The sequence below is a fragment of the Mirounga leonina genome, unplaced genomic scaffold (genome assembly GCF_011800145.1).
Source record: "Mirounga leonina isolate KUSES-001 unplaced genomic scaffold, KU_Mleo_1.0 Mir_447, whole genome shotgun sequence".
In the NCBI taxonomy this organism is placed as follows: domain Eukaryota; kingdom Metazoa; phylum Chordata; class Mammalia; order Carnivora; family Phocidae; genus Mirounga; species Mirounga leonina.
Window position 1 is genome coordinate 237,178 of NW_023270757.1, and position 24,962 is coordinate 262,139.

At 40.5% G+C, this 24,962-nt stretch overlaps 1 protein-coding gene across 4 annotated transcripts in view; it reads right to left on the reverse strand.

Moving 5' to 3' along the window:
• The window catches only part of FOCAD (focadhesin), a 310,037-nt gene that overhangs the window by 54,689 nt on the left and 230,386 nt on the right, over window positions 1-24,962 (reverse strand). For all 4 annotated transcript variants that reach the window (XM_034987916.1, XM_034987918.1, XM_034987917.1 and 1 more), the window contains 6 exons: window positions 23,676-23,764; window positions 19,694-19,738; window positions 15,009-15,117; window positions 11,475-11,591; window positions 8,465-8,703; window positions 5,196-5,285 (listed from right to left, as the gene is read on the reverse strand). In XM_034987916.1, the coding sequence (XP_034843807.1) occupies window positions 5,196-5,285; window positions 8,465-8,703; window positions 11,475-11,591; window positions 15,009-15,117; window positions 19,694-19,738; window positions 23,676-23,764 (689 nt within the window). The remainder of the gene's footprint in view (window positions 1-5,195; window positions 5,286-8,464; window positions 8,704-11,474; window positions 11,592-15,008; window positions 15,118-19,693; window positions 19,739-23,675; window positions 23,765-24,962) is intronic.

Here is a 24,962-nt window from a genome sequence, read left to right on the forward strand (position 1 = left end):
ATCTGGCATTAGGAAAGCCTTTGTAAAGAAGCTACTGCAGTAATAATCCATCATTAGCCAGGCAGAACTGCTGTTACAGCTTACAGGAACTTAACAACAAGCTCAACTAGCATAATGCATTTCCAACCAGTTAAATCAGCATCTAACATCTGAACACTGCATGCTTTTGAGACAAATCACATTTCTGAAGGAGGAAAGGCGCTCTTCATTAGTATGGATTTAAAGTCTTTGTTTCCATTTAGAATCCACAGGGAAGTTTTTTGTGTGGTTGTTTTTTTGTGTGGGGTTTTTTTTTTTTTTTTTTTTTTTTTGGCTCTTTCCATACTGGTGCATATAAAAATTTGACAAAATTAGAACCAAAGATATGGCTAGACAAAATGTGATTAATACTTTGAAAAATTTGACTTTTGCTCCCTCTTGACTATTTAACTGCTACTTTCGATTAAGATTTCAAATGTTACTTCCTTAGGGACACCTTCCCTGGCCCAGCAGGGAACCTCTTTGGGACTCTCCCATAACACCCCACACTAATTTAATTCAGACAATTTTAATTATAATTTTTTTTAAAAAAGATTTTATTTATTTGAGAGAGAGAGAGAGTATGAGCAAGGTGGGGAGGAGCAGAGGGAGAGGGAGAAGCTCTTCAAGTGGAGAGCCAGACACGGGGCTCGATCCCAGGACCCTGGGATCATGACCTGAGCCGAAGGCAGGTGCTTAACCAACTGAGTCACCCAGGCACCCCTTAATTATCAATTCTGATGAGGATTTTTTGAAGGACTGTTTGATTTCTGCCCATGTCCTTCACTAGTCTGCAAGCTCCACGAGGGTGGGTACATTTTCTGATTTTCCCTCACCACATTATCTGTGGCACCTAGTATACCACTTTGACAGGGACAGAGTTCAATCAATATTGAATGCTGAAGAACTGACCCAATGCAGGGTTCCAAGAGAGTCTAAAGTGGAGAGAAGATCTACAAGAAAAACAACAACAAAAACAAGACTGGATTCTTACATTCAGTTGGAGGCAAAATTTACCAGTGGTAAATACACTGAATATATTATCCAAGATTCAATCAAGAAAACTCAATTCCCATTTCTTGCCAGACTAATTTAAGAAAGAGGAGTGTCAGATTTCAGGTGGAAAAAGGGTACCTCTCAAAGCTCACTTTAAGTATCGGGGTTTATCTTTCTCAATAAGTAATCCTAAGTCTGGCTTTTTGGGGCTATTCTGGGCATGCAAAAATCTTTATCCCCTGGACTAAAACTCTTTTACCACCCAAAAGCATATGGGCACAAAGGCTTAGAAAAAGACATCCTGTTTCCTAGTTCACATTTACCTAACATTATCACAGCATAATTATTCTTGGGCAACGTTACCATTCACTAACGATTCTATTCATTGCTACAATGGTCAATGACTGTTGTCATATGTGAATATATAATCTAACTACGTATATACATACGTGTGCCAATATAAATATGCTAGGGTGTATGCATCTATTGACCTTCTAAACTCCTTCTACTCTGTCTCATTTTTCCAGCATGGTCCAAGAAGGTAGTCCTGAAGCTTTATTCCTTATGTTTTCTTCTGATTTCCAAGTGGTCTATATTTTAATGGGTTTATTTTTTGTCCTAAGTCTTAAAGATTCTCCTAGGTGCTTAGGTCAGCACTGCTATGTATTTTACCTCATCTTAGCTCCCCTTTGATATATTTGTCAGCTCTAAACCAAGAACAACTGGGCAGAGGTAGCATTCACATCTTTCCCTCCACTGAAAACAAAAAGGAGTTCCATGGAGTTGTCTCAGACAGATGAAATAGAAACAAATGATAATATTAGCTATAAATTTCAGGTTTTTTAATTACTAACATGAATCTTGAAGAACACTAACAAATGACAGAGAATTTGAGTTTTAAAATTATCTGCCCTATTATGTCTTTACTTATTTGAATCTCTTATCCAAGTATATTAAAATATCACCGGCGAAAAGAAAACCTGAGGCTTAAAAGCTATGCAATTCTGCTCTGCGTGTTGCTATATCAACTGAGATATATGATAAATTGTTTCTAAAATTAACCAGAGATGAATCTTCAGTTCCTTACTTTATTGTGGACAACCATGCAGATTAAGTATGAGGCCATCTAATAATTAGTTCTAATGACAGTTAACATTTCTATAGCGTATTGCCCTTTACAAAGTGCTATAGAGATGTTATCATATTTGTAAAAGCTCAATAGTAATTAACCAGCACTCAGGTCGTTGACGGATGGCAGGACTAGTTAAGGCTGTGAGGACGGCAATGGCACAATGAGTACCACTAGATGGCAGCAGAATGTAAGTGATAAGGCCACACACTCCGGCCAGCCCGGGTGCCGGGTCCTCTCAGCAGGGACGTGTCCATTAAATCAAGGAAGCGTGGTGAATTTGCTCTGGGTGAATTCTATCACTTGAGGTGGCAAGCTCCCAGATCTATTAACTACCTCCGTAATGCTTCCACTATTTCACTTGAGGGAGGACTGCCCTAGACTCCTGAATCTCATTAGTCAGGGGAATACTTTATGCCTGGGCCTAGTGTGTCTGTCTGTCTGTCTGTCTTTTTAGTAGTGAGACACACTCACATGTCAAAAAAAAAAAATAGTCAACACCATATTGTCAGGTGTCAAATTGCTTTCTGTCTACTGAAATGTCTTCTCCCCACCAAACTATGTAAGAGACAGAAACCTGGCTTTGAAGGCAGACAACCTAGGTTCCTCCCCTAGCTGCTACTGACTGTGTGACCTTGAACCCATCTCCTGTGTGAAACTCATTTTCTTAATCTGTAAACCAAAGCGATGAGTGTTCCTGTTTTAGTATCAATATTTAGACTGTCATTGGGGCTGAATGACAGGAGAAACGGATGTGAAAATGCCTAGCACAGTATGCGGCTGCTTGGTATCAGCTGAACTGAAACCAGAGACAGAGCCACAAAGCATTAGGAATGACAGAATACTAAACTTCATTAACTGTAGAAAGAATGGGAGTTTGAAGAAGATGGAGAGTTTCTTGAAGGATCTGGGCTTTTAACTGAGCTCTGAGAGACAGGCAAGACTTTACTAAATGGACGGGAAATTTCTGATGACCCTATTCTACTTAATTCAGTAGGATTAGTCCCTATCTGGGCCCACCCTTTCCTCTGCCAAACACAGCTGATCACTAAGGAGATAAGAATCAAGAAACAATAATGAAGAAATAAGAATCTTCTCGATATAAAAAGTTAACGGGTAATGTTAAATGTCCTTACACACATGAGGTTTGTTATATGCATAAATACCCACACTGTGGACAATTCAGTTATCGCTATGGTTCTCCTTCATTCAAACAAACTTCCATCAGACTAGTGGAGATAATATATGTAAGTCATTCCTGATTGTTCCAACTGGCTGAAAGCCTACAGTAAGTTGATCCACAAATTTGTTCCCAGCTTTGTAATACCCTGAGCTATAGCTGTGATGAATACCTTTGGGGGAAGGCGGGGCAGGGGGAGAGAAATTTATCTTACTCCTTGGTTGTAAAAGGCAACACCACCAACACATGGATTGGACTCCAAAATATCAACTCTTCATCAGACCCGGTAACAGCTAAATGGCCCTATCCCTTCCATTAATCATTTTCTACATTCAAGAGACTTCAATCATGCCACTGAACTCTCTTTTCCCATATTCAAAACCACACTCTTAAAACGTCCCATTTCATCTCTAAAGTGTTTCATGATAAACTGGGTGGATGTCAATGATTCTTATCTGATCTCAGCCTGCATCTGAAAGAAGATCCTGTAACTACCACCAACGAAGTGAAGATTTGACTTTATCTACTCATAATGAAATATTTGAGATATGCAGTTACTTCTACTAGTTACTCTTTTCTCAGTCTGAACATAACAGGCTAGATGACATGAATGTAACTTTAGATCCTAAGTTGCTAAAGGCCACCAATGTAAACAGTCACATTTGAGCAGTGCCTGTAACAGCAAAAAGTAAATGAGTTAATAAACTGGAGGTTAGTGCTTATAATTTGTTGAGTTTTTTAGTAACAATGAACACCAGAGGATCTAAACTAGAGCTTCCAAAACACGTGGAAGTCCAAAAAGATATAACGTAAGTCCCCAACTGTGTTAGTATTTCAGGAAGTCTAATAAAACTATATTCTCCCACACAATTCACAGACCAATTAAAACATTAAATGTCTCACTAAATGACTATGCTTAACTTGTTATTGAGGTATTCTTTTAATTTTTTAAGGTTTTATTTTTAAGTAATATCTACACCCACCGTGGGCTCAAACTCACAACCCCTGGTTTAAGAGTCATGTGCTCTACCAACTGAGCCAGCCAGGTGCAAGACATTCTTTTCTAATTATTCCTGTTTTTTTGGTTACCTTTCACGACTGGAATAATAAATTTATTTTTTATTTATTTATTTTTAAAGATTTTATTTATTTATTTGACAGAGAGCGAGCGAGCAAGCGAGAGAGGGAACACAAGCAGGGAGAGTGGGAGAGGGAGAAGCAGGCTTCCCGCGGAGCAGGGAGCCCGATGCAGGGCTCGATCCCAGAATCCTGGGATGACCTGAGCTGAAGGCAGACGCTTAACGACTGAGCCACCCAGGCGCCCCTGGAATAATAAATTTTAAGATATTTAGTTTAATAGACAAAATCTTTAAAAAGCATGAAGTCTGTGGTGGGGCGGGGAGAAACGATTAATATTGAGGAGTTTGGGAACCCCAGATGTACCCTATATTTGTTTCCGTTTTGATTCTTCAGTCGTTGGATTTCACACGGGAAATCTAAATTATGGGTCAAAGGTTCTCTTCGTCCAATCAAATTCAAAGAATAGTTTCAACTATTTAAAAAGGTTAAGTCATGCATATAAGTCTCCAGATACATGCCTCATATGGTAAGTACAAGACAGAACTAAGGTATTAATAACTTAATGACAGCCATGAAATGACATTCCGTTGCTTTGTAACGAAGCAAACGGTCTGTTGCTGAAACATGGTTTTTAGAACAAGTACCTTTAATTACAGGTTCTGATGATTACTGAAAACTCTTTGCAAAGGAATTCAAGATCTAGTCCTACGAGTATTTCACAATTGAATGCAAAGCGTATGGCAGAGAAAGATTCAGTCTTCAAATATCAGAGAGGAAATGGAACCAACATACTTATATTCAAGACTAGGATCAAAGCAGCAATTTTCCAGGGCATCTAGAGACTTCATCAGAAGAAGGTTCATCTGTTGGCCAGATATATCGCTGGGCAAAGACCAAGAGGAAAAATTCAGTTACTTAAAATCATTCAAATGTCCAAAATACTATATTTCCTCTTAATATTTTACTGAACTCTCAGTTAATTAAAAAAAAAAACGTAAGAGTAACAATAATATTGATGAGTCACATATACTTATTTTGCAGGCAGGGAAACGAGTCAGAGAATTTATTTAATAACTGAGTTCCTAAACAGTATAATCACTTGTAAACCAATAAACTCAAAAACTGCTACTTTTGTATTTCCTCAGCCCATTCAAATTTTAAACCACTGAAAAACAAAAAACCAAAATCAGAATTCCAGAAACATTTCTAAGAATGCTAACGTGATTTTCTTCAGAATATCTTACAACCCGTGAAGCTGAAATTAATAATCATTCCAAATCTCTTTCTTGCAAAGGTTACTTCTGATTTCATGTCTCAATTGTGAAGACTGTTCTTGTCCTTTTTCCTACATTTGTTTTTTCAGAAGCAGGGGGGAAACCCAGCCATGTATTTTTCTACCTTTAGAGAGTAATTGATGTGGTTTTGCGATGGTCTTGGTGAGAACTAGGACTTCTACAGTAAAAGAAAACTTAAAAGTGGTTCTATGGCTGTTTTTTCAGGCAGTTGTGGGCTTCATCACCAACACTTGACTGTTAAGGGGATCCTAACATGTCAACTGCCATACTGCTCCCTCGGACCATGCTCAGTGGAATGCAGCCCCAGGAATGCCAACCAGCCACAGGACACTTTAAAAAATGTCTTCCCAAACCAAGAATATAGTGGTTTTGCCTGAGGTGAAGGATTACATTTTGCAGTGAGCGCGCGCGCACACACACACAGTTTAAATAGCTTTGACTAAGTCCTATTATAGTTGTTCTCTGGAGTAAAATATACTTAACTATTCTAAACAAATGCTGAAGCGATCCTACTAGTATCCTCTGGGAGTTATGACAGAAGCAAGCTCAGGAATAGTAACGCTTTTCTGAATAAATTCTAGACTGGAATTGAAATTCAGGCGACTTTTTCATAAGCCATGGCAAAAAAATGGATTGTCATGACTCTCTTCTACAAGGTGATTTTTCATTCTTGAGCACAACATACTGTCCTAATCCTGTACCCCTGAGGGGGTCATGCTGGACCATTTACTGGATGTCACTGACTATTCAGAGTCAACAGCCCTCAAAATGATGAACTTAATTTTAGAAAAATGGAAACTTCCTCCAAAAATGTCATTCTCTAGTGACATTGTCATTATCTAGTAAAATACTCACCAGCACCAAAAGGCAAACATTTCAGACTCCTCTGCTCCGAGAAATTAGGAAGGTGGGAACCGTGAATAACTACACTTGTGACTAGAATGCTCAAGACACTGGCCAAAAGAGGAAGCATGCTGTCCAAACAGATCATTAGAGCAAAGTGAACACTTGCACTGATTCTGAGGGCATTTGGCCTTGGAAAGAGCTGCCTGGTTTCCTTCCCCAGGCTCTCCTGCGGGTGCAAAGTCAAGTGAGAGAGAGACAGGAGCGGAAGGTAATCTAGGAACTGGGATGAATCCTTCAGGTTTCTCCAGGTAGCATGATTAAATTAACTGCAAGTGCAAGCTTGTCAAGCCCTACAACCAGCAGCCTCTCATCCCAAACTAAGGATGAGGGTAGCCAGAGCCAAGATAGGATGAAATGAGTTGCCTGGAATTAAACTGCCATGGCTCATTTTTAGTTGTAAAACGCGCGGCTTGAAAGATACTGAAGAAAGAGCATGAACACAGATGGTGACGAAATTGCCATTTGTAGCAATAGTAGCAAAGGGGGAAAAAAATCACTTTCAAGTTTTAAGTCTTGAAAAAACATGTTACGTTCTGTCACACACACGAGATATGTAACAGTCAATTCACATGCAAAGGGCAGCCTTTTGTTCATGTCCAGAACCAGGCCTATAAATATGAATGCTGGTCAACAGAACAAAACGAACATTCTAGAAACGTTTTCATTTATGATCACAAAGATGAAGCCAATCTTCCCAATCATCTGACAGATGTTTCCAAGAGCTGAAAATGATCATCTGACGTATTTCCCTAGATCAACAGCAGTTCTCATAAAGGTTTCACATAATGGTGTTTGCACAAAGCTATGTAAATTACAAATGCAAACTTAACCACCGGTTTCAAACTGAAATCTAAATATAGCATAATGTCATCCAGTTTACCCACATCGACACCGTCTCTTGGCTTCAGACAGACCGTTAATTTCTGCCAACCAGGGGAGTTTAAGGACATGGAACGTCACAACAGGATGCCTCTCCCAACTATCCTATTTCCAGTGTGAGGGGAAAATGGGGCTGAATTCCAAGTCAGTGCACATCTAAATATTCATGATATTCAAATATTCATGTTGTACCACACACTGCAATCAACCTGGGTATATAAAATTCTAAGACTTGTTACAAAATAAAGACTAAATAGGACGGACAACACAACCAAAGTAGATTCATGCACAAGAAAACTTTCCCATGTAGTGGAATTTTCCACCTGGGTCTTTGATACTCAGCTCCATTCAAGGGTAAAGCTAGCAGTCCAAAACTGAGCAAACGGAATAAAGCACACAGTATAATATGCACAGATTAAGACTCTTTAAGGATTATAAAAATGTAGCCAGGGCACAGGATAAAAGCAATCTTTAAAACTGGGTACATAGAGTTCTTAGGTGATCCAGGTGATTCCCAGCGCCCTCAGGCAGCAGGGATATTCCAATTTTTTCCTCCCATTTTATAGTGATATCAATAATCAACAATTATTTTCACCCTTGGAAGCCAGGGGAAAAAGCAGTTTATTTTTAGCACCACGAGATTACACTTTTCCTCATATCTCACATATGAGGATACACATATCCTCATACCCATTACATGGATTTTTCCAGGGTTTTCAGCTAAGCATGGAATGATGTTAGAGTCACCATCACCTTCATGAGAGCAACCCTAAAAATACCCTAATATCTTTGTGATGGCATTTTGGAAAGACAGATGCCCTCACAAAGGAGAAGAAAGGGTCAGACCTGCCCATTTCAAAAAGTTTAGCAACCACATTATCGCTCGGACAGAATGTTCGGGAACGTGTGTGCCCGCGCATCACATCCTCTGCCTACATCATCACAAAGACAAAAACGGAAGAGTATTTTCATGAACCGTACCTGAGTTTCTCCTCACACAAGCGCGAGAGAAACATCCCCAAAGCAAGGCCCATGTGGATCTGCACGGCTTGAGACTCATCAGCTCTTGGTTTCCCAGGTAACCTGGCAGTCAGCATGTTTAGGATTTCCTCAACCTTCTCTTTGCAAGAAATCATGAAAACTGGCACGAGGAGAGACAAAGCCGTGGCGGCAGCGGAGCGGGCAATCGCGCTAGCTGTGTTTTCACCAGAATAGGATTTCTAGGACATGCCAAAGGAAGAAAACAGGGGTTGGCCTTTGGTTTTAAAACACAAAGGGAGCAGACCTATCACAGAAGCACCACACAACAGGATCAGCGGCTCTGAGATCCACCCCCACCAATCAAAAACATCATTTAAAAAAAAAAAATCGATTTTTGTGTTTGTCTAGGTAGGTTCCCTTTACACTCTTCCTTCCTGAAACAATTTGCTACTAAACAGTTGATTAATATCCTTTTAAATTTGGGGGATGGGGGGAAGTGTCTTCTTTTAAAGGGTGTGAATTCCCTCACTATAAAGCCTGAAAAAAAGTCAGTATTTTGAAAGCCCACGTGTGTTTATGATTAAAAAACAAAAAAAACAAAGAAACCCACCAAACCCCTAAGTGAAGTTACCCAAGCTTGGAGAAACCACCAAGCTGTACTACAGATGTCCAGAAAGCCAGTTTTCCAGGAGAGAAAGAGAGCGTGTGTGCGGTGGGTGGGGGGCGGGTTGTTACAGTTTAGTACGAAGGAAGAAGTGCAAGTTTAGCACAGGAACCTATTGGCAGATCTCCCAAAATTTTTGGTGGGAACGCTTCCCAGTAGATGGATTATTTCCTACAGGGGGTTAATTCCTTTTAATTAAAAAGGAAGTTGAAATCCTAAAAGCCTCTGGTTACAAAGCAATAACCAGCTATTCAAAACGAAATGGAGAGCTCTATATGCCCCTTCCTATATGTAATTATGGGAAAAGAAATGAATAACAGCCCTAATAAAATGGCAGGGCAGCTGAGTATGAACAGCTTCTGCAAGAATCCCATGTTAGGGAGCTCCAACAGACATTATATACATTTATAAATATGTCTCAAGTGGGGAAGGAAGGCTGTTTATCATTCCGCCACTATTATCCACTTCAAATTTTCAGACACGTCATAAAGGCTGTTCTGTCCCTCGCAATCAAAGCACATTAAAAAGTGCATTTAATTCTGTACCCATTTGCTCTCTAAGCTTTAGTACTTCAAACAAAATCAAACATGTGCTAAGGTATTCCTTAAGTTAACATAGCATTATTGTAATGACAGTACTATTCAAAATGACCCAGCTGATCCAACACTGGAAGTCAAGAAAGTGATTTTCGAATCAGGGCTTCTTTGAAGAAGTAGAATAGTGCAAAAATCACAAAGGTAAGAGGCAACCCTGAGCTGGCTACTAAGGAGATTATTTTTATTTGTTTGCAAGAACTAAGCAGCACGATTAGAAATCTCATAGAATATCCTGTCCTGGTGAATATCTGAACCAGAGCGCTATTGCAAAGACCTCGATATAAACTAGTTTTTCGTCCAAAATTAAAGGAATAAGAACACTTCTAACAGCAAACAAATGGATCATAACACAACGATTTCTTTGAGGAAAATCTACCTTCCAATTTAATTCTATATTATCTACAAGTCATTTGTTTGTCCCAGAGTATAGTTAAAAATCCTAGTTCCAGACCCTAAGGCCCAGATGAATACGTACCAGGTCCTCCCAAAAGCAGGAGGACAGAGGCACGCAGAACGCTGTACAGAGAAGACAAGGTAATGGAGTTTCGGGCTCAATTCATGATCTTAGCAACAGTTCACAACCTGTGCTATATTTTTATTCAAATCGACTATAATCCTCCACCACTCAGCTGATTGTCCCATGATCACTATAATTCCCTAAGCAGTGGAGAGTGATAAGGCAGAACCAAAATAATTCTGGGCAGATGCAGAAATAAAGCATGCATGACAGCCAATGAAGGGGAAATAAAACCTAAACAAAAAAAGTGTGTTTTCACTTTGTTTCAAATCTTAGGATATTAGCATGAAGAAAAAGAGTGACTAAGTGACAGGTGCTTTTTTATGAGCAACAACAATATTCCTTGATATGTATAGAGTATTTCACAGTTTTCAAAACATTTTCCCACAAGTTATATCAATGTGATCCTTGCAAATCTTTTATAAAGTTGGCAAAGCATTAATCTTTACCTTCACTGTACAGGTAAGGAAAATAAAATGATGGGTTAAGTATCAGGTCAACAGGGCGCCTGGGTGGCTCAGTTGGTTAAGCGACTGCCTTCGGCTCAGGTCATGATCCTGGAGTCCCGGGATCGAGTCCCACGTCGGGCTCCCTGCTCAGCAGGGAGTCTGCTTCTCTCTCTGACCCTCCCCCCTCTCATGCTCTCTATCTCATTCTCTCTCTCAAATAAATAAATAAAATCTTAAAAAAAAAAAGTATCAGGTCAACAGTCACAAAACCAGTAAGGGGTGGAGCTGGGACTACAATCGTTACAGATAATATTGTTCAATTGCCTCATTTTACACGTAAGGAAACAAAGGTCTAAAGAGATTATGTGAACTGCCCATGGTCACATATCCTGGAATTAAAAAAAAACTACGAGTAGAAACTCAGGGACCCCAATCTTTAACCAATGTTTATTTCACTACAACTGTAGCTCTTGCCTCCGGCTACACATGGGAATAATCTAGAGACCTTTTAAAATACTGATGATGCCCAGGCCCTTCCCTAAGTAATTAAATCAGAGGAGAGGCCTACAGGTCAGTATTTATTTTTTCTATCTATAGAGAGATCTTATATATATACATGTGCTTGCACGCACACACATACACTTCAAGTTCCTCAGGTGATTCCAACGTAAAGCTAAGACTGAGTAATCACACTATGGCATGGCTTTCATGTGAACAACTAATATGAGCAGCCTCAACCCTTGACTTTTCCCATCATTTTTAAAATTTTATTTCTCAGACTTACATAATAAAACGAGGAGAAAAGTTGTCCTCTGGGTTGGTAATGGCTATCCACAATGACCAGGAGAGTATCAGACACCATGGAAACCCACTCCTTCATTGAAAGGAAATTAGGCTGAACCTGCAGATGAAGAAAAACATGAAGTGAGGGGCAGCTGGGTGGCTCAGTCAGTTAAGCGTCCAGACTCTTGATTTTGGCTCAGGTCATGATCTCGGGGTCCTGGGATCTAGCCCCACTTCATCGGGCTCAGCACTTGGCAGAGAGTCAGCTTGAGGATCCTCTATCCCTCCCCCTCTACCCCTTCCCCTGCTCGTTTTCTCTCTCTCTCTCAAATAAATAAATCTTAAAAAAAAAAAAAAGGAATAACATGAAATGATAATGGAAAAAAAAATAAAACTTAAATATTATTTCTAGATCCGGGGCACAAACCCCTTCTGTATTAAAGAGTAAAGCGCTACGACCAAAGAGTAACTTCACCCGTCAGGACTTTAGGAGGCAGATAGATATTTGATAAATACACATCCTCAACCTGTGCCCCAACAGGAATAGGATTTACCTTTTATACAAGACAAGCAGAGGTGAGAGGACAGGGGCTGCAAAACAGACCATGTCTGAAAGCTCTCCGCTGCCCACCTGTGTTTAGTGAGGGTGACATGGGGGTTAAAGGAGAGATGTGCAGAGAAAGAAACTCAAAATGTCTCATTTCTATGACTTCCCATTTCACAAAAGAGGCAATAAAGCAGCCTACAAAATTCTCATCACCGTTTTTAGCATTTCTGCTTACTATCACCATAGATTTATCACTCTGAATCATCACAATGTGTGCCTAGCTAATTAGGTATGAAAGCATAAATGATCTTCAGTTGGAAAAAGAAAAGGAAAGAGAATGCAAAAAACAACAACAACAACAACAACAACATGGTGCGCCTGGGTGGCTCAGTCGTTAAGCGTCTGCCTTCGGCTCAGGTCATGATCCCAGGGTCCTGGGATCAAGCCCTGCATCGGGCTCCCTTCTCTGTGGGAAGCCTGCTTCTCCCTCTCCCATTCCCCCTGCTTGTGTTCCCTCTCTCGCTATGTCTCTCTGTCAAATAATAAATAAAATCTTTAAAAAACAACAATAAAACCCAACTTATTAAAAAGAGACCTTAGTTTTAAAAATCATTCATGGGGCGCCTGGGTGGCTCAGTTGTTAAGCGTCTGCCTTTGGCTCTGATCATGATCCCAGCATCCTGGGATTGAGCCCCACATCGGGGCTACCTGCTTGGCGGGAAGCCTGCTTCTCCCTCTCCCACTCCCCCTGCTTGTGTTCCCTCCCTAGCTGTCTCTCTCTCTGTCAAATAAAAAATCTTTTAAAAAAATAAAAATAAAAATCATTCATGACTGTGGATGTCAAAAGCATCTGGGGGCACCTGGGTGGCTCAGTCGTTAAGCGTCTGCCTTAGACTTGGGTCATGATCCCAGGGTCCTGGGATTGAGCCCCGCATTGGGCTCCCTGCTTGGTGGGAAGCCTGCTTCTCCCTCTCCCACGCCCCTTGCTTGTGTTCCTGCTCTATCTCTTTTTCTGTCAAATAATTAAATAAGTATCTTAAAAAAAAAAAAAAGTATCCATACACTCACAGGGTCACACTCAGGTGGTGCAAACGACAAAGGTCAACGCAGTGGTAAGCATCCTTGGAATTAATGCCTTGACTCAAAGAAGGCCTTCTTCCTAGGATCTTTGGTTGTTAGTCATATGCAGATTTCAAATAAAGTTTGAAAACCTCAACGTTAATCAAATAATGAGGTCTTGAGTTTGTACTAAATAACAACCAAAGACAAAGTGATGAAGAATAAAAGCAGAGTCCCATCTTTGGGTTGTGTGGCTTCTCGATGTTTTGTGTAGTTATCTGTTACAGCACAGAACAAAAGAGTGGGGAAATAAAGAAGAATAAGATTGCCTGGAACTCAAACTCAGAGCTAGACCCCTGGTTATCACTGGGGCAAATCACCTGCAAGTCTGCCCAAAATCAGGGATCCTAGAAAGGCACATCAACTTTTTAGGTCGTAGATTCTACTTAGCATGTTGTCTCTGCTAAAGAACTTCATGGCTCTTTCAAGGATGTAAAACATCTTTCTCATCATTAAAGTAAGATTCTGCATTTAAAGTTAAAATTTCCTATGGTAACTACACTTTTATGCTTCATGGAATAATTGCTTGGCCCCTTTCCTTTCCCCAAAGGTAATATACATTTGTAGCTTTTGCCCACACAGCCTCTATTCTCTTGTTTATTGGTAATGGCACCCTTTGGAGAATTCCCTCCTCCATGATTTGAAGCTTGCTTAAATGCTCAATGAAGCCACCCATCCGACCTGCCCAAGGGGTGGGCACGAGACCCATGGGACCCTAAATCTTGAATGACAAGCACACCACACGACCCAAGCTGATCCATCCCAGGGATGGTAGTCTGCTGTGATGTGTGATGGTTCTCCTAACACTTCCTGTCCCTAATGCTCTTCCCCAAACCCAGTTTTAAATTTCGCCTTCAATTCCATGGGCTTCCGGATGCCATATCCTTCTGCTTTTTTATTTAGATGAGAGTTGGTTCCTTTGCTTGCAACCAAAAAACTCCATCATGAAAAAGGAGTACAGATGGCCCAGAAGACACACTGAGGGAACAGAGACAGGCTGAATAGCATTGAATAAAGCCTGGTTTTTGCAGCAAGAAGTCAGATGATGGTTACTGTTACTGAGTGCTTAGTATCTCCCAACTGTCAAGCTCTACATATATTCATTCATTTGATCCTCCCAGCAATCCTGTCTGGTGAGTACCTTTATCCCCACTTTACAGACGGGGGAACAGGCTTTGCAATGGGAACTTACCAACAACAGGCCACAGAGCTAGTGAGTTGCAAGTATTGGGATTTAAATACAGGACTCTCCTACTCCAAAGCCTATGTTTTTTAACCACTCAGCTATATTGTCTCCAGATAATGACAGCTACTAGATAATAGGGCTTAAAAGAAGAATAAATCCATGCCTTTTTATTTTGACAGATATGAATTATCTGAAAAAGTACACTGGAAATGAACATTGGCCAGCTTGCTACATGTTTAATTAAGAAATAAATGCCTTGCAAAAATGAATAGGCACTTTGTCATTGACATCTACAATTAAAATGCAAAGTACAATTTTTTTTCAGTCAGTAAACACTACTTATTTATCATTTTTTGACAGCATTGTTCACTTTCAGTAAGCCTAGTTAACCTCCTAAGATTGGTTACCACTGATGTAATCACAAAAAGACAACCCCTGTTGCATAAAATTGGTACCTTCAAATGGAAATGACCACTTAACTGTGATGGAGAAAGCAAAACAGAGGAGCAGCAAGGAAAAGTGTCTGCGGAGCCCCTCAAGCTCGCCGTATGAAGACCCAACAAGTAGCAGAAGTCGGTGCTGCCGCAGGCACGGGCTCTAACCTCGTAAACTCAGGGCCAGGCTTAAAGAGGCTTCTCACTTTTCAAACGTTGCCCAACTGGTTCAAATCGCCCTTAACTCACCTCCGGGACCCCCTCTGAGTCTGAAGAGAGACTGGCTTCGTGTTTGGATACGATGACAGCGAGGCTGCTTAAGGCTAACAGTGCGTTGCCCTTGACCACTGGGCTCTCCCTGTTGAAAAAGAAAAAAATTCCAAGAGAGGATTTGGGGGCATTAACCGGGAGAAGAGAAGGCATTATTACAGAGAAGGCAGACGAGGTCAAAAAGCACTTCCATTCCTTCACACAGCTTCATCCACACACGTCTGCTTGTGCCCTGATGTCTTCTCCTTCTTCTGACGCTAGCGTGGATTTCTCTCTCCTCATATGGGTATGGTCTTTAGACCTTGGGGGTGGGTGGGTGGGTGTGTGTCTGTGTGTGTGTCTGTGTGTGTCCTACAAGTCTAAGCCCATATATCTAAGTTCTTGCTTTCTAAAGTTTTTATTTCATCACTGGACGCAGCATTAAGTAAGCGATATCTTTCCGTGTCATCTTTGGCAATATAAATTTATCGATTTGTGCTAAAAAATACAAGCGGAGACAGTTGCGTGAGTAAGCACAGTAGAATGCAAGTGGCCTCTGGCTTTTCTCAGGCACTGGTGTGTGGAAGCAGCTTCCAGTGAGCCACTTCAGGCAGCATGCTTTACCAGCAACCTGCCACACTGGTTATTATAATCATTATCATTATTAGCCTCCCCTTCTTTCCCTCGAGATGTCAAAGCCAGCAACCTTAAAGCGGTTTGTGATATAACTTAGAGACCCTAGGTAAGGTGCAAAAAAAAAAGGGCCTGTTTTTAAACTATCTGGATGGACAGTTGCCCTCCCATATTATCCAAATGGTGGTTTTTCTATTAATAGCAACAAAATCCTAAATGTGACTTCTGGATTTAGTATCAAGAAAACTGAACCTTTTCAAATATACTTACCACCTGAAAATGAACATTTAATATTATTCCATTATTCCAATGTGATTCTATAGAAGAAAATCTTCAGTGCGACACTGATGAGATGTTCTTGGCTGGCCCACCTCCATCATAATAGAACACCCAAGCCCTCGGATGGTTCCATTCTGTCCTGGTTGGGGGTTCCCACAAATACAGAGACTGTTTCCCAAAACCTGAACTTGAGACCTGAACATGAACCTGTGGGTACGTGCTAGAATGGCTCCTGCTCACCCCAGTACAGGAATGGAACAGATCTGTGGGGTGGGGAGACTTCCAGCCCCGCTCCCCGTGCAAGCTAAGGACCTCCAGTCCCAGGCCACGGTCATGTCAGAATCTGTGAGTTATGGATATTCAAAGGTGAGTATACACACACGTTATTGCATTTTTGCTTCCATCGGGTAAGAATGGGATTCAGGACTTGCCATGATCAAGTTCCACCATCTACCTATTCATGGAATCCTTTCTGCCTTCTTGCTCTCCCACCTTGGGGTGGTTAAACTCAGTGAAGGCTTGCTCTGCGAACTTGCTCATTCTGTTCACTTCTGTTTAATTCATTCCTCTATGAGGACTGCCACAATTTGGTAACACAACAATCTTTATATTGGGGGACGGGGTGAGAGGAGAAAACAGGAGGAAGACCTGAAGGCTAAGCAGATGCCTTCAACCTAGGTTTTGCTAGAGTTTTGCAGTGAGGATCACTGGGATATAGATAATAATAAAACACCAGGAAGCAGGGCAAGGTCTGGGCATTCTGAGGCACCAGAGCCCTAACATCACTTAACAAAACCAAAATTGTATCTTCTATTTCTAGTATGATCTCTTTCCTTTAGCTGAGAATATCCTGAAGCCTGTCCTGCTACAAAATGACCATGAATCCCTAAAGTTACATTAAAAAAGAAAAGTTTCAAATTCTCAGTGATCTGACAATTTGATCCCTGGGTTTTGTTTTGTTTTTTTTTTACCCTATGGAAAAACTCAGATTGTCACCAGAAATCGGGTATCAAATAATTTAAAACAAGGATATTAGACAAGATGAAATGAAAAGTCCTCTTGTAACCCTGAATTCCGGGAGAACATTTAGCCTCCGTTTCAACACAGAGACCCCAAGTGATTTTGTTTCAGAAGTTTCACTGGTCCTGACATTCCGGAACACATATTGCTCTTGTAAAATGGAGAAAAATGTATTTAAAGTCAGTAGTAATTAGACCTTTGCTTGCAGACTAAATGCATATTTGGACATTAATCTTTGAATAGAAAAAAGTATGTCACAGTCCACACAGTGAATGCTCGGGCCAAGCTACACACTTCCCAAAGGTGCTGTGACGAGCTCTTGGTCAACTTTGCATTCCCTGCATGCCTAGCACAGTGACTTATGGAGGGGAGACACTCGATACGTATTTAGTGAAACAAATTCACGGAGGAGCTTGCCAGGTGAAAATCTACAACCAGTTCAGCAAAAACCCATCAGCTTGTGGATCAAATAACTATCCCCTACCAGCTGGGCAGTAGTAACTAATTTGCATAATAACACGTCAGCATCAGTACAGTATTTACCTAGGCAACACCACTAGCATTTTAATTAAACTGTCCTTTGGAACAAACTGATGCCATCAACCTAATTAAAAAGCGCAGGGAAGGATGAGCTACAATGATGCTTTCTTAGGGACAAAGTATACATTACATATTAGTAAAGTGACCCAGTCCTTTGGGGATTTTCATCTTCGGGTTCAGATCTATTTCATTAATAACGATGAAAATAAACTTACATCAATCATCAAGGTTTATCTGTGTTCTGATTCTCCCTTAGCCCTATCCTTGATGCTTTAAAACTGCTCTTAAATGAGCAAATCAGTCTAATCCTGTGACTGGCGTTTTACTTCCTGCATTTAACTTACGGCTCAGAACAAAGTCAGTCTTACAATGGTTCCAACCAGCCTGTGTTAGTCATGATCCAAGAAAGGGAAGGCTAAGCTGGCAGCAGGTGGTGGTGGTGGGGGGAGGTCCTCCCATGGTTGGAGGAAGCCGGTGGGAAAAAGTAAAGAGAGGGCAGCAGAGTGATTTTTTTCTCCCCCTACACTATCATTAATCTCTCAGCCTCCGAACCTCACTTGCTGTCATATACCTACTATTGTCAGCATTGTTTTAATAAGATAAGGTCTATAAAATACTTGGAAATTTTTGATGAAAAGGTTTAGCACCATGAGAACATGAATTATTTTTATTCCCTACCACTGAGAATGTGAACACGCTCTTCTTAGTTATTAGTCATGAAACGATGCTTTGCAAATCTGAAGATTAAAATCTTGTTGAAATAAAATTTTAGAATGGAAAATGCAAAAGCTACTAGAGAGGCAAAATTATAGTCTAATAGAAAGCTGCTAGATTCTTCAGCGTTCACGTTTTTTTGCTGCAAATGTCAGAGCGCTGTTTTTAACAGGATATAAGTAGGCTACATAATGGAACAAACTATGAAAGGTAAAGGTCAAAGACAGCCGCCGACCCAGCACCCCCTCCCCTCCAATATGCAGCTGAGCGCTCCCCCACTGTGTCTGCAATTCACCAAACTGGATAAGCAGACACAAATGAGTCCCTAGCGAAGCCTCTCTGTACTTTAGTTTTCATTTTGTCAACAGATATGTCAACAGATATTTCCCAGGGCCTCCCACAGAACTGAGTGCAGGGGAGGATTACCACCTTTATCTCCCTTTATTCAGAAGACACGAGGCTGAGTAGTGATCATGTACTGTGATCAGACTTCACAGTTCCGTGCCTACTTAAGAAATTACTGGTAGAAAGCGAACTCTAAGGTAGATCATGTTCTTTGGTGTTTTTTTTGTTTTGTTTTGTTTTTTAAGGTCAAACCTATTTAGCCACGGAAGGTTCTGGGACATGATAGGGATAAACTATACTGCAATTAAATATGTCTAGATAATGTGGACACATGAAATCCCCTAGGTCAAAGGTCAATCCATGTTATTTGGTGGATAAGAAAAAAGGAAGTCCTACAGAAAGGGCAGCAGCTAAAGGTGATGGTGAAAGGGAGAAGCGGCAGTAACTGACGTGTAACTTACTGCCAGAAACAATTACTCAGCTTGTTAGCAAAGGAACCTGAAGAGATTGTTCCCAGCAAGTTCATTAGGGTATAATTTTCTGTTGAGAGTTGGCTTAAGATAAATAAAAAGCCTCAAGGTGGTAATACTCGTTATTTTTGTTAAAACAACCATAAGGATATGATTGAAACTGCCATTTTCATGGGACTTCACGCTCGTTTTGGGTATTTAAAAATTGAATTTTTAGATACCCTGGACCCCGTAACACAAAGGGAATGAAAGGAAGTACTACTCTAATTTATTTCCTGGCTCACAGTTGAGATTTAATAACCTATTTGTAGAACCCACATAATTCACATTAGCAAGAATTTCTCCTTCCCTCAGCAGCCCCCACCCCCGCCGCAAACCAAATGAGAATCCTTTAAATCTAAGTCAAAGCACGGGGCACTTTGTTAGGTGTACAACAAGGGCATGACCTCCGTGACTCTTGATGTCGAAGTCATGTTTGTATTGATTCCTCTGTATTCTCACAAAAAGACGTTACCTTAAGAATTAACACGAGAAAGGACAACAACTGATTTTTTTAAAAAATAATGAAAAAAATCCTTAAAGTTAGGACATACCCTAAAGGGAGAAATGGTATGCACTTGCCAGGAAAAACAAAACAAAAAACGTTTAAAGAAAATTTTTGGTAAACGAATAAATGGATCTTACTTGGCCGCCGCCTTGGTGATCTCCTCAGTCAACATGTCTCGGACCCTGCAATAAAGATTGAAAATAGGTGCAGGAATTGATGTTGGAATAAGAACTCCATCTTTCTGCTTACCCGTCAATTAATAAAAACCTCTGGCAATGACTCCAGATCCTAAAACTCTATATGTGGAATTTTAGTGTTAGGTGAAAAACCTGAAATAGGAGCTTTCCTTCAAGGACTTTCCCCTGCCTATTCCTTAGGTCACTTACTGGAGGCGGGGAAGGAGGGGACTGTAACTGAGGAGGGACACATAGGCAGTGTTACGATGGTGTCACCTCTTAAACTGAGTGGTGGCTACACAGGTGTCCTTTATGTTTTATTTTATTCTGCTATGGGCTAAATGTTTGTGTTCCTCCAAAATTCGTATGTTAAAATCTAAACACCCCATGTAGAGTTTTTGGAGGTGAGGCCTTGGGGAGGTCATGAGGGTGGAGGACTCCTGAGTGGGATGAGTGGGATGGGTGCCCTTGTAAGAAGAGACAAAATGCTTGCTTTCCCTCCTGTGAAGATACAAGGAGAAGGCGGCCACTCGCACACCAGGAAGCAGATCCTCCCCAGCACAACATCTCCTGGCAGGCACCTCGATCTGGATTTCCCAGCCTCCAGAAGCATGAGAAACAAATTTCTGTTGTTTAAGCCATCCATCCAGTCTAGGGTATTTTAGCTATAACAGCCTAAACTAAGACATTCTCTGGTGTTTTGCAGAAGAGCTCACTAAAATAGCAATTTCCTATGTCCAAATTGTAGATAACGGAATCGTCACTATGTACGTATAGAAAATAAAATTTAAAATGGTTATAGAATCACTCTGGAGCCGAAAGAAAGTAATTACACGTGTGGATTGGAAGATAGCATACATACTCAATTCAAATATTCACCAGATACAATTTCTTTTCAACATAAAAGCCTGAGTTCAAGAACAACCATGGACTGCCCTATTTACATTTTTGAAGAAGAAGCAATCATGGGTATTTTCACTATACACTTCAAGTTTCATAAGCTCAAACTTTTTATAAATATAAAATTTTTACAAATATGTTATAGCTGTATTATTTTCATTGGAATACTAAAGAATCTTAGCAATCAGCACTCTCTGAGAATGACTCGATCTTCAGAGCCAAGTTTTTCGTTTTCTTTTTTTTAAGATTTTATTTATTTATTTGAGAGAGAGAATGGGGGGGGGGGGTCAAAGGGAGAAGCAGACTCCCTGCTGAGCAGGGAGCCCGATGCGGGACTAGATCCCGGGACTCCAGGATCATGACCTGAGTCGCTTAACTGACTGGCAGTCGCTTAACTGACTGAGCCACCCAGGCGCCCCAGAGCCAAGCTTTTGAAACAGTTGCAAACACTGCTCCTACAGACCATAAACTTGCATTCCTATAAAACTATTTGACAATAAATTTCTCTAAAATGTATTGTCCTATCTCAGTCTTCCTAATGGACTACAGTGCATTCAATGCGTTTTTTTTTTTTTTACTGGTCAGTGTGGATATTTACAAATGATGACCTGCCTATAGTTCTATGCTGGGGCAAACCTTCTACATGTGGGCTAGTTCCCGCCTCTTACCTACCGGCTTCTGTCTGCTGTACCACCAACTGCTCCTTCTCTACCTGTGTAACTCCCCCTAGCAGGTGGACACACTGTAATATCTACCATCTTCAAAGAAGAAAAAACTCTCCAGCGATTGCCCCATTTCACTGCTTCTCATACATCAGAACTCACTTAAAATAGTTCATCTCCTTCCACTCTTTCTAGACCCTTCTATAATCTGGCTTTTGTCCCCCAGCTCCACCAAAACAGCTCCTGTCATGGCCGCCAAGGACTTCCAAGAGGCCAAGTCTTTCCCGATTCTCAGTCTCCACCTTTTGCAGCCTCATAGCAGCCTTTGACACAATTGGTTTCTCCTTTCTCAAAACACTTTCTTGCCTCGGTGTTTCAGATTCCATTCTTTCTTGGTTTTCTTCCCACATCACTGACCACTGCTTTTCCCTGTGCTTTATTGGTTCCCTCTTCATCTGCCCCATGTCTAAATGTTGAACTGCTCTGGGCTCTGTCCTCTGACCTTTTCTCTATCTTTACTTACTCCTTAGGTGATCTTATCCAGCATCATGATTTTAAATGCAGTTGATATGTTGGTAATTCCCAAATTTATATTTTCAGCCCTGATCTCATCTCCAAACTCTATACTCATATTGTCAATGACCTACGTGATATCTCTAAATTGGAGGTCTAATTAGCAAGTCCCAAACCTGATTCCTACCCTACACAGGCCTGGTTTTCTACTGTCTTACCCAACTCAGTAAATGGGAAGTTCATACTTTTAGTTATTCACAGTCAAAATCTTGGGAGTTATCCTGGATGCCCATCTTTCTGTCACACATTCTTCATTCTATCTCTCTATTTTGGAGAATACAGCCAACATACATACCCTACCCTACCAAATGATCATTTTTAGAAGATGAACCTCAAATTATATGTAAAAGAGAATCACAAAGAGGAAGCAAAATTCAAATTCTTAACCTCTAATCTTAAATTCCATGTCCTAATGTTTTAAACTGTGTTGCTATTTTGAAAGTTAATCTAGAAAATGCAATTTAGAATAGAATTACTTAAACATACATACACGCACACACCTTCTGCTTTTCTACAAATGCCAAGCAGTAAACAAAAGCCTAAACTCCAGGAAGCTTTGAATAGATTTTTAGATTTAAGAAACCTGGTGGCTACAGGCAAAGCAATTTAGATTCTAGGCACTTTACCTAGATTTAGGTTGCTGCCACATTAATCTGACAAGGTATTCTTCCTAACCCATGTAACAATTTAAATTGCTTTCAATGTGCCAGCATTTACACATTTCTAGCTAATACAGTGGGAATTCACCTGGGGACATCTGCCAAAAAAATTAAAACCCTGATGCCTTAAAGGTACTCCTAATAATGAAGATGTCTTGGCGGGGGGTGGGGAGCACGGGAGTAGAGCAGAGGGGTATTCCTTGATTAAATGGAAGTTGTTAGGAAGGCAATGTATTGAGTGAGAAAACAGAATTTTTCCTTTGAAAGCATATGAAATAATCCATTACAAGGGGGAAAAGGATAAAGCAACCCATTTTTGCGCTGCTTTAGAAAACCATTTTAAAAATTATTAAAATTCATTGAATAAAGCTCTACTTGTTAGACCTGGAAAATCCACCTATTCAGGCTCTTCACCTTCGGGCATGTATATAAGTTAAAATTCCCCACATAAACCTTTATTTTTATTTTATTTTATTATGTTATGTTAATCACCATACATTACATCATTAGTTTTGATTCATTGTTTGCGTATAACACCCAGTGCTCCATTCAGTACGTACCCTCTTTAATACCCATCACCAGGCTAACCCATCCTCCCACCCCCCTCCCCTCTAGAACCCTCAGTTTGTTTCTCAGAGTCCACAGTCTCTCATGGTTCGTCTCCCCCTCCAATTTCCCCCGTTCATTTTTCCCTTCCTACTATTTTCTTTTTTCTTTTTTTTTAACATATAATGTATTATTTGTTTCAGAGGTACAGGGCTGTGATTCAACACTCTTGCACAATTCACAGCACTCACCATAGCACATACCCTCCCCAATGTCTATCACCCAGCCACCCCATCCCTCCCACCCCCCACCCCTCCAGCAACCCTCAGTTTGTTTCCTTAGATTAAGAATTCCTCATATCAGTGAGGTCATATGATACATGTCTTTCTCTGATTGACTTATTTCGCTTAGCATAATACCCTCTAGTTCCATCCACATCGTTGCAAATGGCAAGATTTCGGGTTTTTTGATGGCTGCATAATATTCCTGTGTGTGTGTGTGTGTGTGTGTGTGTGTGTGTGTATGCTGTAAACAGTGGGCCCCTCCCCCCTCATCGTTCGTTTCCCATGAGGAGCAATGAGCAGCGGGTCGCCATCCCCTTACCAGAGCCAGGCTGTGCCTTTTTTGTACTGCACCTCCTCGGGTCCTTCTTTCCCGTGTTTCAACTGCAAATCCAGCTCTCCTGTCCTGCCCTGCAGGACACACAGCATAAATCGGAATGCAAACCCTATGGCTGAAACGATCTTAGCATTTCTTTGTAAAACACTGATAACCGATGTAGCCTTTACCCATTGGCCGCCAGTGTTCCTAATAAAATGTTAGATTATTAAAAAAGAACGTGTGAGGAGAGAGAATTATATCACCACTCAGGTATTTCAACACTCACTAAAGAAGTTTATCCTGGAGCAGCTGTAGATTTGAGAAATTTAGTGCATAGCACTTCATTTTGGGATATCGATTAAAAGCAGATTTGAATTCCATTGGTCCCGTTAAAAAAACAAAAAAAAATCCCCTTTATCATAATGATAATTTATTTTTATTTTTTATTATGTTCTGTTAATCACCATACATTACATCATTAGTTTTTGATGTAGTGTTCCATGATTCATTGTTTGCGTATAACACCCAGTGCTCCATGCAGAACGTGCCCTCTTTAATACCCATCACCAGGCTAACCCATCCTCCCACCCCCCTATCATAATGATAATTTTAACAGACACTATACCAAGATTGGGGCCTGGGCACCAGTACTTGAACAGAATGGTAGAAAATGAGGATGGTCATAAAACACTTAAGATTCGGGTAATATATAACCAAAGTTACTCTCAAACATCTGCACATTTTTATTTCTTGAATTTATAAAAGTTGACACCATAATTTTCAACTTCTACACACAATAAAAGTAGAAGTATAACATAATAAAAACATAAATAAAAAAATAAGGCCAAAACCTTCAGATATTTATTTTCCTATTTTTTTACACTCAGGATTATTTTGATAGCTCCTTTCCCCTCTAGTCTTTAAGCAATTACATTATTTAAATGTACTTAAAATACTGGTTTTGGGGCACCTGGGTGGCTCAGTCAGTTAAGCATCTGACTGTTGATTTCAGCTCAGGTTATGATCTCAGGGTCCTGGGATCGAGCCCAGCATCAGGCCCCCTGCTCAGTGGGGAGTCTGCTTTTCCCTCTCCCTCTTCCCCCGACCATGCTTGTTTGCTCTCTCGCTCTCTCTCAAATGGATAAATAAAATAAGAAAGAAAGAGAAGAGAAGAGAAGAGAGAAAAGAAAAGAAAAGAGAAAAGGAAAGGAAAGAAAAGGAAAGGAAAAGAGAAAAGACTGGTTTATTGATGAGCCCTAAACTGGACGAGAACTTACTGTGTATTTTTTT